We start from the raw sequence: 18,746 nt of genomic DNA on the forward strand, positions 1-18,746 counted from the left end.
GACTCTGTGTGTCTGTCGCCTGGTTCTCTTATTTTATTTCATACTATATGTCGGCTGTAACTGACTCTTAGTAATGTTTCTTTCAGTTTATAACTGAGATTTCTCTCAGTTTATAACATGATCTCAGGCTTGTGACATCCAGCCCCAAGACCAGCTCCATGCTGGGTGTAGAGCCTGCTTAAGATTCTCTCCCACTCTCTCCCTGTACCCCTCCCCTGCTTGTGGGCTTCTCCAGTGCCCTACTCCCCTCAAAAGGCAGTCTTTCAACACACGGTGCTAGAACAACTGGATAAACATATGGGGAAAAAAATCAACTTTGACTATTGCCCCACAGCACACCAGACATTAATTTGAGATGAATCATAGACCTAAATATAAAAACTAAAACTATAAAGCTTGTAGAAGAAAATATAGGATAATGTGGGAAAAAAAGAAACTTGGACTATTACCCCACACTATGCACAAACATTAATTTGACATGAATCATAGACCTAAATATAAAAACTAAAACTATAAAGCTTGTAGAAGAAAGTATAGGATAATATCTTGATAACTTTGGGGTAGGCAAATATCTCCTTAAAAGGCCACAGAAAGCACTAATCTGAAAATAAAAATATTTATAAATTGGCCTTTATCAAAGTTAAAAATTTCAGTTCTTCTCTAAGAACTGTTAAGAAAATTAAAAGGCAAGTCACATAATAGAAGAAATATCTGCAATACAGACACTTATGAAAATACTTGCATCCAGAATACATAAAGAACTCTGTTTTTAAATGTTTGTTTATTTATTTTGAGAGAAAGAGTGCATGCATGCGCACAGGGGAGGGACAGAGAGAGGAGAGAGAGAGAGGGTGAGACAGCCAATCCCAAGCAGGTTCTGCACTGTCAGTGCACAGCCCTAGGCAGGCCTCCAACTCACTAACAGTGAGATCATTACCTAAGCTGAAATCAAGAGTAGGACACTTAACCCACTGAGCCACCCAGGCACCCCTAAAGGACTCTTACAAGTCAATTCTAAGAAAGAAAAAAACATAATTTTTATACATGGAAAAAATATTTGATACAAGCACTTCACTAAAGAAGATACATAAATGGGCAATGAGAACACGAAAAGGTGCTCAATTGTCATTAGACATTAGGGAAATGCAAACTAAAAATACCCTAAGATGTGACTTCATACCCACTACAATGGTTAACATTTTTAAAACTGCTGGGGATGTAAAATGGTACAACCACTTTGCAAAACAACTGACAGTTCTTTATAAATTAACATATACACCTACACTCCTACTCTACAACTTTACAACTCTACTCCTAGGAATTGAAATGAAAAGTAAATTAAACATATGTCCGCAAAAAGACTTGCACAAGAATATTTATAATAGCTTAATTCATTATAGCCCCAAATGGGAAATAATCCAAATGTCTATAAACAGGAGAAAATAATTTGTGGCATAATTCATGCAATGAAATGCTACTGGGGATAAACAAAAAACAACAAACTGCTGACAAATGCAACAATAAGGTGAATCTCAAAAAAACATATGCTCAGCAAAAGACAGGCACAAAAGAATATATACTGTATGATTCCATTTCTTCAGTTCCAGAACAAGTAAAACTAATCTGTAGAGGTAGAAATCAGAATAGTAGTTGCTTATGAGAGGTAAGAATTTACTGGAAGTGTAAGAGGAAATTTGTAGGTTGAAGGAAATGTCTGATACCTTACTGGTGTGTATACATTTGTCCAAACTCATTGAATGGAACACTCACTATTTCTGTGTAACGTGGTATTCAACAGAGAGAAAAGGCCATTAGACTTGATTGCCCAAAGGACATTAATGAACTTTGAAAATAATATTCAGTAGAACGAAGAGGGAAAAAACAGAATTCCAAGGGGTTAAGTAGGAAACAAAAACAATAGACAGATGGCAGTTTAGAGAACTCTGGTTATGGAGAGACCATGAGGGAGGAGAAAAGGCAAGAAGTAGACTTTGTCTTAAGGTCTGCTTAAGGCAAGATAAAGAGGCTGAAAAGAAAGGAATGAAGGGAGTGCAAATTTCTCAGTAAAATAAGGTGCAAAGTCATTTGCAGAGAGGATATAGAGTCAAAAATGGACGACCTAATGTTAAAAGAGTGAAAATGTGTGGAGTAGGTCCTGTGGAGAAAGGGACAAGGAATTTTCTTCATCAATCATTGTTATAATCACTATTTTAATTGATTCTACTCTGAATTAATATTATGGCAGCTGGCTTTTCATTTTGTCATTATTTCAAGGCACTAAGCTGGGCTCAGAGGCTACTGTAAATTAGTCGTCACTCATTGGTTGAAAAAGAGCAGAAGAGAAAACAAGGAATGGCTATGTTGCCGTTTCCAGGAGCAGGGAGACCTTCCCTACTCTTCCAAGAGAAAACCACAGGAGGTACACTTGCAGCTTCTCCCTGCCCTCTTCCTCTCCTGTGGGCCAAAGAATAATTTCACTGACTGGCGAGTTTGGAGGAAGAACTGAGCCTACTGGTTTCGTCTCTTCCTTTCTCCCTCTTTCTTTCAGAGACATTCTGTTCCCAGGATGCCCCACGTTCTCATTTTCCTTCTGTGGTTGTGCCACTCTGCCCATATAGAGTTGTTTAGGGGCAAAACTCTAACCTGTCCAGGTTCCACTCCAAGTCCATAAACCATTACTCTGTAGTTTATGTAAGCCAACAAACAGAACGTTCCCCCTCCCAGGTTCTAAACAAATTGAGAAATGAGACACGAGATTCAGAACGAAGGTAATCACACATCAGCACAGAGCTTCCATGAACATTCTCAGGCTTCCTACCAGCCCTCCACTGAATTAACCACACCCATCCAGTCACAGCCTTTCCTCCTAAGGCAGCTGCTTACTTGGTGGCAGAGTAAAAAGAGGATGCTGAGCCATGTATGCTCAATGCTTTTCCCAAATTCACCACTAAGTCAATCTTCTGCCTTTAAAAAGGAATGAATGGGAGGAACAGAAGGGAAAATAAAAATAACAACCAATAATAAAAAAAGTTGGCATCCACGGCGCAATTTACTACGTCCCAGGCTCAACCCTAAATATTTTTGGTTAATTAGAATATTTAACTGTCAAGACTACCTTATGAACAGGCACTATTATTGTTCTCCTGTTTCAGTTGCAGACACTAAGGCATGGGAAGGCGAAGAAACTTTCCCAAGGTCAGAAAATGGAAATACTGCTTGAGGAGGTGACCAATCAGCTTACATAAAGGACACAGCCAGAATACAGACAATCCAGAATTATCTATAAAATAGCATCGACCTATATATTTTGGAACCCTACTTTCTTCAGTAAAAGCTTTCATTTCATTGCAGTTTCTAACATATCGCTATAGATTTATATAGTTCTTTGAATATTACGCTTAGTACTCCAAACAGAGCTAAGCTGAATTGTGAAACCATAATATGTTATAGCTGCAAAGGTTCTGAAGTTCATCTGCTCAAAATTTTTCCTTTAGAGGTAAGAAAGCTAAGGTGCAGTTAAATTACTCGCCCAAAGTCATAAGGCTAGTTGCACAAAGATATGACCTAGTCCACCAGATCTTCCCTTTTTTCATTGTATCATTGATACACAAACCCATTGAGAAGCTGAATAAATGAAGGAGCAAACGGACAGCTATTGGCATTTTCACCATTATAAATATTCCTTTTCTTCATAAAGTAGAACACTTAAAACTTTTTTCTAGTTACTCTGACTAGAAACATTACATTCTCTGTGAAAATCTCTCTGGGAAGCATAATATATTGGCTAGAGGTATAGACAAGTGAATTGGAATAGACTTTAGGGGCTGCAAAAATCCCTTTGTTAAAGACTGTTCATAGTTTTGTATCCTTCAAAAATCTGGATGCTCTTATGTTGTAACACATCTGTTTCTATTCAACAGGCAATAAAGAGAATCTCCAAAGTCAAGTAAACTCAAGTAGGGTTTTTTTCTCCATCTGTCGGAGCAAAAGCCCAAGAGAGCATTTTGCCTGCAGAAGGACAAGGCCCTCAGCTGGCTCCAGAAAGCCACTGTAACGGCAGCCCATCTGTGCAGATGTGCAGGATAAGATGTGCAGCATTTTGTTGCTGTTAATGATAATAAAATGTGGGGTTTTTTAATGAAAATGATTATCTTGATTTTCAACACCTTGCTTTTCTATTACCTTTTCTATCAAGCTGAAAATGTTTTCCAATACTTATATGAAGTAAAATTTCATGTCCCCAGTCCCATATCAGGGCAGACTCCAAGAACCCCAGAGTTAGGAAATCAATATTACAATCAACTTTAGAACTTTAATGTTTCGAACCCTCACCCTTACACCAAGACCACCAAGTTATGCTATTTCTCATTTCCCTCAAGTGTTCAAAGAATCACCTGCTTAAAATTAGCTTAAAATTTTAATCACCTGCTTAAAATTAAAACCCCACAAGGACTTGAGGCCACTGAGGCACAACAGATGACCAGGGTGGGGCTGGGGAAGGGCTGTTTAACCAAGTCTCACTATAAATAAAATTACCTGCTGATTTCTTGAGGAATCCATGCCAGCTCATTGTTGTTCAGATTAAGCAGAATCAAATTCTGTAAGCCATCTGTCAGAAAATCATTTTAATCACGTTAGCCATCTCTTACAAAATAACTTGCAGCCACTTTTCTATATACCGTTGTTTTCCTTCTGGTTTCTTGCCTTGGCTAATGCTCTTGGGGTTCCTGGTGACAGATACCCTCTTAAACTAGCTTCAGCTAAAAAGGGGGGAATTTATCACATCTTCATCCATTCATCTGTTGCTGGGCAACTGGGCTCTTCCCGTACTTTGGCTATTATTGATAGCACCGCTACAAACACTGGGGTGCGCATGCCCCTTAGAAACAGCACCCCTGTATCCTTTGGAGAAATAAAGGTTATGCTTTAGTTTCAACTCACAAGGGTTGTCCTATAAATGCTTGTTGAGTGAATGAATCATTCCAAAGGTTCCTCCTTACAGGCCACACTCACCCATCCATCAGCAAGACTTGGGGAGAGCAGTCACATGGGGGGGTACCACGGGGTACCACCCCCTCCCCCCGCCACGGGAACCACCCCCCACCCCTTCCACCCACAGCAGCCGGGCTGCAGACCCCAAGTCGCACTGGCAGTGCGCAGAGCGGCCTCCCAGACCTCCGGCGACCGTGCGGGCACGTGTGCGCACTCACGCAGGCACGCACGCGTACCTCGTCTCTCCGCACATGCGCACGCCCGTCAGGCCGGTTCTGTGCCCCCCTGCAGCCCCGCTGCTGCACGCGACCGCGGGGAGGCGGCCCAGGGTGGCGCTCTTTTTGGGGCCCGAGCCCGTGAACCTGCCCAGTGAGGAGGACTGGAAATGGGCGTACCGTGTGCACAAGTGCCCCCGGAGTTCCAGGGCCCCCGTGTCCTTGAAGCGGGGACGCGTCGACGTGCGCTAGCACGTGGCTGAAGTACTCCCGGATATTCTTCGCCCCGGGCCGGAAGGGGCTGACGCATTCTCTGTCGCATTTCCTGGGGGCTGCGTCCTTCTCGGCCACCAGCCTCTCTGCACGGAGCTCAAGGCCAGATGGACGGACTGGGGGCCTTCGCACTTATCCTCCTTGCCGGCTCGTTGAACCGACAGCACTGCGTGTCCACGCAGCGTATCAGGCACACCTCCCCGGCGCAGAATTCTGAGATGGCGCTGTCCTGCAGGCCGGCCAGTGGGAAAACTTCCAGGTGTGCAGCTTGCCAGCCTCTCGTTGAGGCCCATCTCCACAGGCAGCACCACCAGGCCCTTGAACTCTACATCTGTGACTCCAGATGTGGTGCACGGTGGCTCCAGGTACATCTCCGCGGTAAGCTTCTCCCTTTTGGGCTTGGCTTTGAACTTCCCTGAGAACCAGGCCATGGCTGTTCCTGCCTCCCAATACACTGGGCCCTCAGCCCTCGGGATGGGGGGGGGTATATCATATTAATATAAATATATGTATATATACATAATCTATATGGAGTGCTATGTAATTATAGGCTCATATAGATATGTTGGGCTGTGTATGTATATACATAGGCCTTTGGTTGCTCTTGGTAATCACAGAAATGATCATGCCAGGGTTTCTTGGGCTTTTCATGCTTCTTCTGAACCATTGAACCAGGTTGTGATGTCCAAAGACACCATACCACGCTGTAGGCTAATGCTGTCTTTCCCAGGAGCTGCTCAAAGTCTGGGGGGATATACACTCCGGGAGTCTCTGCAGAACGTAGAGTTTTATTTCTCATTACAGCTTCTCTCAGCTTCACATTCATATTGTTTCTCGCTACTCCTTTCTTTGCCCCATTCCCCAGGCTTTTCTTTTGAACAGATTTTCTCTAATTTTCCCTATATGGATAGCCATCCTACAGCTCCTGCGTTTGTATGTTCACAGACAGGGTAGACAGTTCTTGAACTGAAATGCCTGCAGGAGCTGAGACGTTAACTCAAACGGTAGTAGTGGCCCTGGCCAGAGTGTAACTGGCAGGAGTGTGCTGAACTGGTGAGCACCGGCCTTATCTAACAGGCCAGCTGCCATTCAGCCAGCCCCTGACCACTGCTATCATGTAGGAATATGCTTCCAGTATTGCCTTGTCTTTCTTTCTTAAAACAAGTGAATGAAAAAGATCCAGAGAACCAGATTTTTTTCTTTTTGTGAACTCTTTTGATTTGCAAGTTTTGGTACCCTAATTCACATTTTTTAAAAGGCAGTCAAAATAGAACCAACTTATTGGTGAACCAGTTTCAGCCCACAGGCCACCAGTTTGCAACCCCTGCCTTAGTTCATATGATTAGCTCAGACCGATTAAACTGTTCTGGATTCTATCGTAATTCCCAAGAAAGAGACAAATACTGGCCCACTATGGGACACAAATCTAGCTCTGGCCCAGCCCCCTGGTCTGGTGAGGGGGGACAGAGTCATGTAATACATGCCAGATAATGCTCAACTACCTGACACAAAACTGCTTCTGCCCTTGGTTAATAAGAACATGCCATAGAACATAACTTCTGCCACTCACATGGGATTTCCAAAGTTCAACAGCCCAAAGCCAAGAAATCCAGAGACTACTGTACAGAGATTACATATACTTTATAAACCTCAAATTTATGGGCACACAAGACAAAATTTTTCTTTAAGAAAGCCTTAAATTAGCATCAATTAGGTTGCGTAATATTATTTATATGTATCAGGTTTTGCCCATGTTTGTCCCCAAAGTAGAGTTTGTAAAATAGTTTATAAAATTCTCTGCTTGTTTTCATGCCCTTAATTTTTTTGCATGTAAACTGTTTTCTTCCTAAGTAGATTGTAATTGAACCCTGAATCAATGGCTTTGCATATATAATGTGCATGAACATTAATAAGTGTTTGTTACTGTTCTTATTTTGAAAAAAAAATATTTCTCCAAGATACATGATTTAGGATCTTAAAGTAAAAAGATGGTACCAGAGTCTATTTGTGCTGTTTGCCAAATATACCCCTAATTTCGCCCCCCCCCCAATGATATCCTTAGTAAATGCTGCTTAATGATGACAGGGATTATATATAGCACCCATATCTCAAAAGTCCACAGAACCTTATAAATTTCATAACATAGCTTTAGTTTTATTAGTAGGGTCAAAGCCTTATAATGACAAAGTGTTGTATATGAGTATATGAAGCTATAAAAATCACCTAGATCTCTTCGTCATATGTTTTGTCTTTAAGCCCACTCTACCTGTATTCAATTGGAAGAGTGTCCTATTGAATGGAGAAGTTATAGTTTGAAAGGAAACACCAAAAAAAAAAATGCCAATTATTGGATCTCATATTTTTTCTTTAAAGTCCTCCTCAAATTGATTTCTATCTTAACATCTTGATCAAAGATTGTAGCTTAAAATTGAGACAAAATAAAAAGTGTAAAAAATAAGGGGAACTTTTCTTGATTTGATTTTCAACTAGTCTCCTGTTAGGTACAGAGAAAGGGTGCCCAGATTCAAGAGTCAAAATATACACTGATTCTGAAAATGGGATATTCATTAATCTAATACTAACTTCTTTTCTTAGATCCACCTAGTACAATAGTTGAAAAAAAAGTCCCAAGAATTCCTTAATTTCAAGAGCAATGTGTAAATAACTCCAACAAAAAATTATTAAAAGGTAAAATTTCTTACTTTTGCATTTGTTCAATATAAGGATATTAAGTTTGGCCTTATAATGTTGCTCTTCTATGACTAACTTACCACATGCTCCAGATGCAAATTTACAAATCTTATTTCCAAATAAATGAAGCTTCTTCAGGGATGTAAGGTATTTCATCTCTTCTGGAATTTCTTCTAAAAGATTATTTCCCAGATTTAGCACTGTCAACTGTAAACATACATAAATTTAATGAACTCATGTATTATTCACCTTCAAAGAAAAGACCCTGACTAGTCAGAGCAACCTTGAAAAAGAAAAGCAAAGATAGAGGATCACAGTTCCTGACTTTAAGGTATATTACAAAGCTGTAGTGATCAAGACGGTATGGTACTGGCACAAAAACAGACACATAGATCAATAGAACAGAATAGAAAACCCAGAAATGGACCCACAACCATAAGGTCAACTAATCTTTAACAAAGCAGGAAAGAATATCCAATGGAAAGAAGACAGTCTCTTCAACAAATGGTGCTGGGAAAACTGGACAGCAACATGCAAAAGAAAAAAACTAGACCACATTCTTGCACCATACACAAAAATAAATTCAAAGTGGATGAAAGACCTACATGTGAGACAGGAAACAATCAAAATCCTAGAGGAGTACACAGGCAGCAATCTCTTTGACCTCGGCCAGAGCAACTCCTTAATAGACATGTCTCCAGAGGCAAGGAAAATAAAAGCAAAAATAAACTATTGGGACTTGATCAAAATAAAAAGCTTCTGCACAGCAAAGTAAACAATCAACAAAACTAAAAGACAGCCTTCAGAATGGGAGAAGATATTTGTAAATGACGTATCTGATAAAGGGTTAGTATCCAAAATATATAAATAATTAATAAAACTCCACACCTAACAAACAAATAATCCAGTTAAAAAATGGGCAGAAGACATTTTTTTCAAAGAAGACATCCAGATGGCTAATAGATACATGAAAAGATGCTCAACATCAGTCATCATCAGGGAAATATGAATCAAAACTGCAATGAGATACCATCTCATACCTGTCAGAATGGCTAAAATTAGCAACACAGGAAACAACAGATGTTGGCAAGGATGCAGGGAGAGGGGAATCTGCACTGCTGGTGGGAATGCAAACTGGTGCAGCCACTCTGGAAAACAGTATGGAGGTTCCTCAAAAAGTTAAATATAGTACTACACTAAGACCCAGCAATTGCACTACTAAGTATTTATCCATAGTATGCAAAAATATTGATTCAAAGGGATGCACCCCAATGTTTATAGCAGCACTATCAATAGCCAATTATGGAAAGAGCCCAAATGTCCATCAACTGATGAATGGATAAAGAAGATGTGGTGTGTGTATATATATATATATATATATATATGGAATGGAGTATCACTCAGCCATCAAAAAGAATGAAATCATGCCATTTTCAACAATGTGGATGGAGCCAGAGAATATTATGCTAAGCAAAATAAGTCAGAAAAAGACAAATACTGTATGATTTCATTCATATGTGGAGTTTAGGAAACAAAACAGATGAACATAGTGGGGAAAAAAGAGAGCGGCAAACCATAAAGCAGACTTTTAGCTATAGAGAACAAATTAACATTTGCTGGAGGGGAGGTGAGCAGGGGGATGGGTTAAATGAGTGATGAGTATTGAAGAGGGTGCTTGTGATGAGCACTGGATGTGGTATCTAAGTGATGAATCACTAAATTCTAAACATGTAACTGATATTACACTGTATGTTAACTAGCTGGAATTGAAGTAAATACTTGGAAGAAAAAAATTAAATTTAAAAAACAGTCTTTTGGGTATGTTGCATGAAAAATTGAAATGATAAGACACAAGAAAAGTGCATGTCAGAATAAAAATATTGGAATAGAAATGAGAAATATTAGGAAGAATGTGCTGCAAATAATATAGTAATTCAAAACAAGGAAAGGCCAACTAAATTGACTGCTATGAAAAATAGCATCATTATTCTTGGTTATTGTTCTATATAAAATTCTTTCTATTCAAAATTTATGTCTGACAATGCCTTACACATATGTGATACCTTACAATTTCAACATTAGAATTATTTTTATATATATTTTAAAAAGGACCTTTGTTGAGATTCATGTAACCTAAGAAAATGTCAGCATAATCTTAAACAATTATTTCACATACACCTAAAATGAGCTTTATAACTAAAGTTTATTTAATCTTCATGTTCAAACATCTTATGTTAATTAAAGCACAATTTAATTTTTAATTAAACCACTGAACTTTATTAAAATTGTAATGCAAACCATTCCAAAGGCATTTAAAAACACAAATGATTCATTCGTAATTCACTTGAGCATCTCAAAGAGTATCCTAATATTGCGACCCACAGAATCAAAACCTTTAAAAAGTTGGCAAAGGATTTATCAAGATAAGTGTACTCTTAATCCCCTTTATCTGTTTCACCCCCCTCTTATCTTGTAGACTTATCTTGTGAGCACTGAGAAATATATAGAACTTAAATCAGAATATTGTACACCTGAAACTAATATAGCATTGTCTGTTAATTATACTTGAATTAAAAAAGAAAAAACTCGGCAAAGGGGCTAATTCTTGAAATTAGAAATATGACCCAGGATCTGAGATCCTCCTATCATATAATGACTGATTGGTCAGATGTAGGAAGAACCGCACGTAAGAAAGAAAGATACTCCTTGATCTTCTAATCCAATATATCACTGATACAGGATTGGTCCCTAAAAAATTACAATTTTTTTTATTTGAGATCTAATTGTAACCTCCAAGATATAAAAAGAGTCTTTTTTTCACTCCCAAACAGAATTTACCATTCATATTTCAGTACCAACTCCCGGTTTCAATACCAGCCTTCAGAGTTTTAATATTAAAAGGTATATGGGGCGCCTGGGTGGTGCAGTCGGTTAAGCGTCCAACTTCAGCCAGGTCACGATCTCGCGGTCCGTGAGTTCGAGCCCCGCATCGGGCTCTGGGCTGATGGCTCAGAGCCTGGAGCCTGTTTCCGATTCTGTGTCTCCCTCTCTCTCTGCCCCTCCCCCGTTCATGCTCTGTCTCTCTCTGTCCCAAAAATAAATAAACGTTGAAAAAAAAAAAAAGGAATCACAGGAGTCTTTAGTCTTTTTTTTTAATTTTTTTTTTTACATTTATTTATTTTTGAGAGACAGAGAGACAGAGCACAAGTGGGGGAGGGGCAGAGAGAGAGGGAGACACAGAATCCCAAGCAGGCTCCAGGCTCTGAGCCATCAGCACAGAGCCCGACGCGGAGCTCAAACTCATGAACCGTGAGATCATGACCTGAACCAAAGTCGGACACTCAACCGACTGAGCCACCCAGGTGCCCCTCTTTTTTTTTTTTTTAAAGTAAGTTCTACACCCAAGGTGGGGCTTGAACTAACGATACCGAGATCAAGAGTCACGTGCTCTACCGACTGAGACAGGTGCCCCAGAATCATGGGAGTCTTGACAAATTAATGACTTTAACATAAGACAAGAAAAATAAGAATTTTTAGGCAAATTATGGTTTATATTTCAATATCATCTGGTATTTGATTTGGATGTATGTTAACAATTTAAAGTAATATAAAGCATCGTATATTTACAATGAAATTCCATGTCCTGAGAATTCATGGAAAAGGTTTTGCTTTTATACCTGCCTTCCACTGAGAATGACCATCATATACCATCTTGAAGGCTTTATTCTTTTGTAAAGGTGAAGTTCAAATATATTCATGTAGCCATTCTAGTGGAAAGACTTAATCCAGAGTCTATGCTTATATTACTTTCCTATTGGACTATAACAAATTACCACAAACTTAGCGACTTAAAACAAGGCAAATTTATTATCAGATGAAATGAAATGGGTTTCACTGACCTAAAAACAAAGGGTTGACAGGGCTGCATTTCTTTCTGGAGAAAAGTAGACAGTTATAAATGCAAGTCTAGAATTCTCTGCAGTAGTCAAGACCAGAGGGTGAAATCTGAGCTTTTACCAGGTAAAAGGTATCATGTGGGATGGTAAGAGATCAGTGAGGATGAGGGTGTGAGGAGAGGATTGAGACTAGCAAAGGAGGAGAAGGAATGGCCAGTGAGGTAGACAGGGAGGGTGTGACACCTACAGAGTCTGGTAGAGCAGATCTGCTTTATGGAGACAGTGTTCAGTCTTCAGGAACTGGATTTTTCCTATGGAGGACTTTCTCCTGCATCCTTCTGTGAAGAATTTCCTTTGGTTACTAGGAGACACTTTACCTGGAAATGCCTGGAAGGTTATGCCTCTACTCCATCCTCCTAAGGTGGCCTATATCCCATAATGGATGCAGGGATGTAACAGCCAGCCCCTTTGCCTCTGTGGTTCAAGGCATGTTCCAGAACTCTGATGGGATAAGGCTGAGGCTAAATTTCTCCTGAAATCATATCATAACCTTAATTCTTTCCCTGCCCTGTTCTTCTTCCTCACACTTTTACAGGTTTATTCTGAGAGCACAGCTTCAATAAATGACAAAAATCTGTGACTTAGGTTCTCCAACATACGTGGTGTCACAGAAGCCAAGGGGAAAGAAAAGGAAAAGAAAGCTGTTTGTAAAAAGAAGATACAGGTCAGATCCCAAGGGAAAGTTAAGTAAAATAAAAGCATAGAAATAACCACGGGATTTAGCAACATGAAAATCATTAGTGGCCTTCGCAATAGGGGTGAAGTGTTGGGGAAGAAATGCTGATTGAAGTGGGCTATGGAGAAAATGTGAAAAAGTGAAGATAATGGGTAACAGACAATTCTTTTAAGAACTTTTGCTATAAAGGGATCTTAAAAACTTATCAGGGAGCTGTAGGGTTTGTTTCTTCAAAAATAAAAGATAGTATAGCTTATTGATATGCTGATGGAAATAATTCTGCAGAGAATGAGAAACTAATGATATAAGGAGAGGGATCATTGCAGGATCAAAATCTTTTAGAAAGTGAAGGGCACCTGGCAGGCTCAGTTCGTAGAACATATGATTCCTGATCTCAGGATGGTGAGTTCAAGCCCCACATTGGGTGTGGAGCCTACTTTAAAAAAAAATCCTTTAGAAAATGAGAAAGGATGTGATCCAGAGTACATGTGGGTCCTGGCCCTGCATAAGAGTAAGGACTCTTCACCAAGGTTGTATGAAGGAAGGTGGAGAAGGTACATGCAGATCAGGGCCATGGATGGATTGGGTGATAAAATAGGAGGGAGTTCCTGACTGACAGTATCTATTTTTTTGATGAAACATGAAACAAAACCATCTGCTTGGAGGAGGAGATGTAACGAGGTTTGAGGAAATGTAATTTTGAAGAGCAATCTGAGCAAATGTGGTAGGGTAGCTGTGAAAATCACAGCCGGTTTTCTGATTGAACAGCTCCAAAGATGATATAAAATGGATAGATGACCCAGGAAAAGTCACCTGCTTTGGAGGACACATTAAATACATGGCCGTTTGTCTAGAAAAGGCTACCGTGTGAAATTCTGATCTCCACACCAAAACTGTGACATGAAAACCTCAAGATTTAAAGGATTCCAGTGTTAACATTAAGATGGAGTGAATGGAACTGGAATTATTCTTGATAGAGTAGGGTAACTAAAAGAAGATTTGGTTATGACCTTTAAATTCATAAAGGTATCTGAAAGACTGTGGGGTTACACTCTGTCATCAGAACAAATATGTCAGAAGTTCAGCCTAGATTACATAAATTATACAGAAGTTCCAGAGACACTATAACAGGACTGAATTACCTGTGACAAACACCTCAAGACCCAACCTAACTGCTCTATTAACTCAATCATATTTATTATGTGTCTATTATGTGCATGGTGTTTTGAGTGCTAGAGTGACAAGGACACCCACGGTCCCTCTCTCATAGTGTTTATATGTTGGGAAGCGAGACAGGCAACAAATAAGTAAACAAGTAATTTCTGTTAGTGTTAAGGGCTTCATATAAAGGAAAGAAAACAGGATAATGGGTTGGAAAGTACTCAAGGCCAGATTGGGTCATAAGAGAAGACTTCCCTGAGAAAGTGATGTTTGAGCCGAGCTAACTGGGATTTCTTGACAAGTTGTTTGAGGTGAGGTATTTGAGATACCTTGACAAGACTGTTCCAAATGGTATTCAATTCACAAAGGGTTTCAAAAATACCAGGCACCCAGGGGTGCCTGGGTGGCTCAGTCAGTTAAGCGCCGACTTTGGCTGAGGTCATGATCCCTTTTCGATGACGTTTTCAGGGAAGAGAAAAATGTTGGCCACAGAATAATGACTTTCTGTTAAATTGTCAATTTTGATGGGAAAAAAATTTTTATTGTTTCTAGTGATAATGTGTTTCAGGATTCTGTTTCCATTGAACTATCACTATACCTTAGTTCTCCAATTATTGTAATAGGTTTCTGTATTTACTGGTCCCCCTTGGCATAAACCATCTTCTCCAGGAAGCCACCTTCCTTTTGTAGTTTTATAGCACTGTGTGCTTGCTTGCTTTCTTGTTTTTAATTTTTTTTAATGTTTATTTATTTTTGAGAGAGACAGAGAGGGAGAGACAGAGGGTGAGCAGGGGAGGGGCAGAGAGAGACAGAGACACAGAATTCAAGGCAGGCTCCAGGCTCCATGCTGTCAGCACAGAGCCCAACACGAGACTCAAACTCATGAGCCATGAGATCATGACCTGAGCCAAAGTCAGAAACTTAACTGACTGAGCCACCAAGGCACCCCAAGCACTACGTGCTTTCTATGACCAATTATTATCTTCTGCTCTGTGTTGTAGTGATTCATGTATATGTTATACCTTTACTATTAAGTTGGAAATTTTGCAATGACAGGGTCTCTTTGTGTTCATCTGGCATTCAAAGAACAGTGGCTGAGATAGAATAGCTTCTCACTAAACATTAGTTGAATGCTGCCTGCTTAGATCATTTCTGCAAGCTAATGGTTCATACTGTGGGTGGAATACTCATATGGCTCTATATCATGTTTTTTTATTTCAAAATCAAGTATCTGTTGAGCTCAATCAGCTCCAATCTTCCCATCTTGATTTACTTTCTTCTAAGGGGTTGCCTGCTTTCCTTATTCTAGCCATCTGCTCATTTTCACTAGCCCCTATACTCATTTCAATGTAAGACCTATCATATGTATGCCTAGAACTTATACCAGGAAACTTCTCCTAACATTTAATTATACTGTGCTTGTAGCTATTAATTACCACTGGAGAACTTTGTGCTATTTATTGTGTCTTTCAATTGTTTATTTGATGTTTAAAATGATATCTATGACTAACTTGGATAAAAACATTTTTAGAAGTGTAAAAAAACTGAGTTCAAATGTCCATTTTATCTGGACATCTTTTTGAACTAAATCATGCTTGATGATACCACTTTGGAATAAGCTGTTCGATCACTTGTCTATAACATGTATATGTATATGTTTGATCTAGTATGTGATTATTAATCCTTAAATTCCTTAAGGACAGTGAATGTTCCCATTTGCTATACCTAAGTAGTACATAATATAATGTTAAGTTCTGTAAGCTCTTTAATAAAAATAATGTAACCAAATTAATGAGAGAAGACTAACAGAATTTTTACATTTTTTACTAGCGTGTATATGGCCAAGGCCTATCAGGGAGGGTGGCATTATGGCTCACTCTGCTAATTCTTATAAATGCTTTTTTTTTTTAAAGGAATCTGTGGCATCTTTAAAACCACAGTTTAACACAATTGCCAAATGCTTCTCCTAAGTCCAGCTATTTCTGAAAGAATTTGTTTATTTGAATAAGTTTACAGATTTCAAAACTATTATTTAATTTCACAGAAACTTCTTAGTACACAATGTCAGATTTCTCAAAACAATTGTAATTTCATTGGAAAGAGAGGCAAAAGTTCTAAGGTCCAGCATGGCATCTAATCTCTAGAGATTCCTGCAACCTTTAAGCCCTGTCCCCTTAGAGCCCAGGGTTAAATCCAGTGTCATGGAATGGGCAAGTCCTATTCACTCAGTATAAGAACGGCTCTCTGATTAGCATTTATACTAAAATCATTAACAAAGAATTACCTGTTAGCATCCTGTCAGAAGCTTCTTAAGGAAAGAATACAGAGGAAACAGACAAGAGTTTCAAACTGTCAGAAAAGGGGAATTACAGCACAAAACTGACATTCAATTAAAAATGTAAAACCTGAAGTATTTGGAAGAATGGAGCATTTGGATATCTGAGGGTAGGGGCTAAAATTTTCTAAGTAACCAGTAGGGTAAGGCATTCTATACAAGGTAATGTTAATACCTTATATTTAGGTACCTTTAGGGTAGGAGCTAAAACTTTCTAAGTAACCAGTATGAAGGCACTCTATACAAGGTAATGTTAATAGCAACCTTAGGCACTAAGAATAATGAAGCGTGTTTTAGAGATGAGACAAGCGGGGCACAGAGATAATGTGAGTTGTTTCACATCACCCAGCCAGCAAGTGAGAGAAGAGGCTTAGTCTCTTCTAGAGGCTGACTGCTTCTAGCAGAGGATGCTGAAGCTCCAGAAAGGGTGTAAGAGGCTTAACACAGGCTTGGGCAAAGAAGTAGATGCAAAGGAAGAGTAAAGAAGCTTGGAGAGAAGGAACTCCTAGGTGCCTCTGTACCTGGACAGATACAGGAAAGCAGGATAATCAATCTCTGTTTGATAGAAAAGCCAGGCTTAGAAAACAGAGGCATTACCTATTGATGGAAGAAGAAATTTCCAGTGGATAAGGACAGAAGAAAGGATAGCACTTCTGACCAACAGGACAGATGACATCAGCTCCCTCTGTTCTACTAAGCTTTAGAGAGTGAGACCCAGAACACCCAAGGAGGGAGAGAGGGGAGTCCTTGCTTGTGCCATCCCTCCTGTGTTCCTCTGCATAACCCATCCTCCAGGTCTTAACTCCGTTGCACTTCTCAGGACCACCTTCTCTTAATTTTCTAACTAGAGATACTCCTAGCACAGTATAATTCTCCCTCATGGGACTTTTCATAATAGTAATTTTACATCTGTCTGTATTTTTGGTTGCCTTTCCCACTAAACCTTTGGGACACATGAGTGTTTTTGTTCCTTTCTTTGTTGCCCAAATCCAGCACGATGCCTCATCCACTGCAGGCACACATAACTATTTGCTGAACATCAGAAGGAAGGACAGATAGAAGGAAGCAAGCTAGTAAGCAAGGGAGGGAGGGTCGGAGGCAGAAGGGAAGTTGATTGTGTTAGGGGTCATCAAGGATGACAGTGAAAATAGAAAAAGGAGAGACCAGGAACACAATAACAAATTTACAAACTACCCAACTCTGCTTAGGGTTGGCCTTATTTACTGTCAATTGTTTATGGTCAAATAAGAAACTCTGGTAGACCATATCTTTGTTCTGGGCAGCCACACACGTGAGCCTCATAAAGGAGTATTACTATACTGCCATTGGACCTCATGATGCATGTCAACACTGCTACAGACAATTAGAGATGATGGCTATTTGTTTCTCTGGGGATTTTGAAACTATGACTGATTTACCTATGAGGGAACTTTGTTCCTAGATGGTGCCATAATTGTGGTAACACTGTGTTTGGTTAAGCTGAACTCTGAAAATGGCTTCCATCCCATTCCACTCAAGTCTACATTATATGGTTTACTAGGTGCCAGGCACTAGGAACAAGACAAGGTCACCGCCCTCAAGAGTTATAAAATGCTTCTTTGAAAGTTGTTGATATCCCAGCACTTCATCAGTCACAGACCAAATGCATTCACCATAAATTATAGGGCATCAACTCATATTTTTCATGTCATTAGAAGTGATTAAAATTTTCCAGTTTCACTAGTCAAATAAGCAAAGAAAGAAGAAATACGATCTATATTTTCTAAAGAAACTCCTCCCACGTTACCCTTGTTGCCAGTTACACTATAATGGTAATACTAATTATAATAGCAACTATAACTTATTTGAAAAGTTCCTATGTACCAGGCCTTGAGCTTCACATATGTTAACATTCAACTTAATCCTCAAACAAGGAGATAGGGTCCATGTGTTTTTCACATTTATATCCTTGGAACCAGCACAGACACAAGAAGATGAATGGTAAATATTTGTTAAACAAACGCATACGTAAACAAATGGAAAGTGGGGACAATCCATGTAGCATTCAAACCTGCAATTTTTAGGCAACCCAGTTTTTGTTTTCAGAAACTACAAATTGAACACCACACCCTGGTAAATTTCACACTAAATATATAAATAATGAACCTGTACAGCTGAAAGCAACCTTGAAAGAGACCTCATTTTATAGATGTAGTCACTGATTGAGTGACCTCAACAAGTGACTTAACCTCTTACCAAACCATACATGTTATTTAACAATATGAGGATAGTAACTTCCTTGAAGAGGAACGGAATTCCTAGCGTTGTGCCTGGCTCTCAAGAAATGATTTATGTTGTTATTCTATTCGATAGCATTTTGTGGGTGCTGAAATTTAAAAGTATTATTTTTGTTTCAGGAACTTAAAAAATATCAAGACTATTTTCATGTTTTTTATTTTGTAGAAAAT

General features: G+C 39.2%; 1 protein-coding gene across 2 annotated transcripts in view; it reads right to left on the reverse strand.

The window, feature by feature from the left end:
• Nucleotides 1-18,746, reverse strand: part of LRRC69 (leucine rich repeat containing 69) — an 84,233-nt gene that overhangs the window by 55,562 nt on the left and 9,925 nt on the right. The window contains exons 2-3 of one of the 2 annotated variants that reach the window (XM_047088859.1): nt 8,252-8,378; nt 4,537-4,609 (exon numbers count right to left, since the gene is read on the reverse strand). The exons of the other annotated variant lie outside the window; for it this stretch is intronic. Of the exons in view, the coding sequence (XP_046944815.1) occupies nt 4,537-4,609; nt 8,252-8,378 (200 nt within the window). The remainder of the gene's footprint in view (nt 1-4,536; nt 4,610-8,251; nt 8,379-18,746) is intronic. 2 annotated transcript variants of the gene reach the window in all.

The sequence above is a fragment of the Lynx rufus genome, unplaced genomic scaffold, assembly GCF_022079265.1.
Source record: "Lynx rufus isolate CCGP_SWC_20201006 ecotype Redwood Valley unplaced genomic scaffold, mLynRuf1.p SCAF_26, whole genome shotgun sequence".
Lineage (NCBI taxonomy): Eukaryota > Metazoa > Chordata > Mammalia > Carnivora > Felidae > Lynx > Lynx rufus.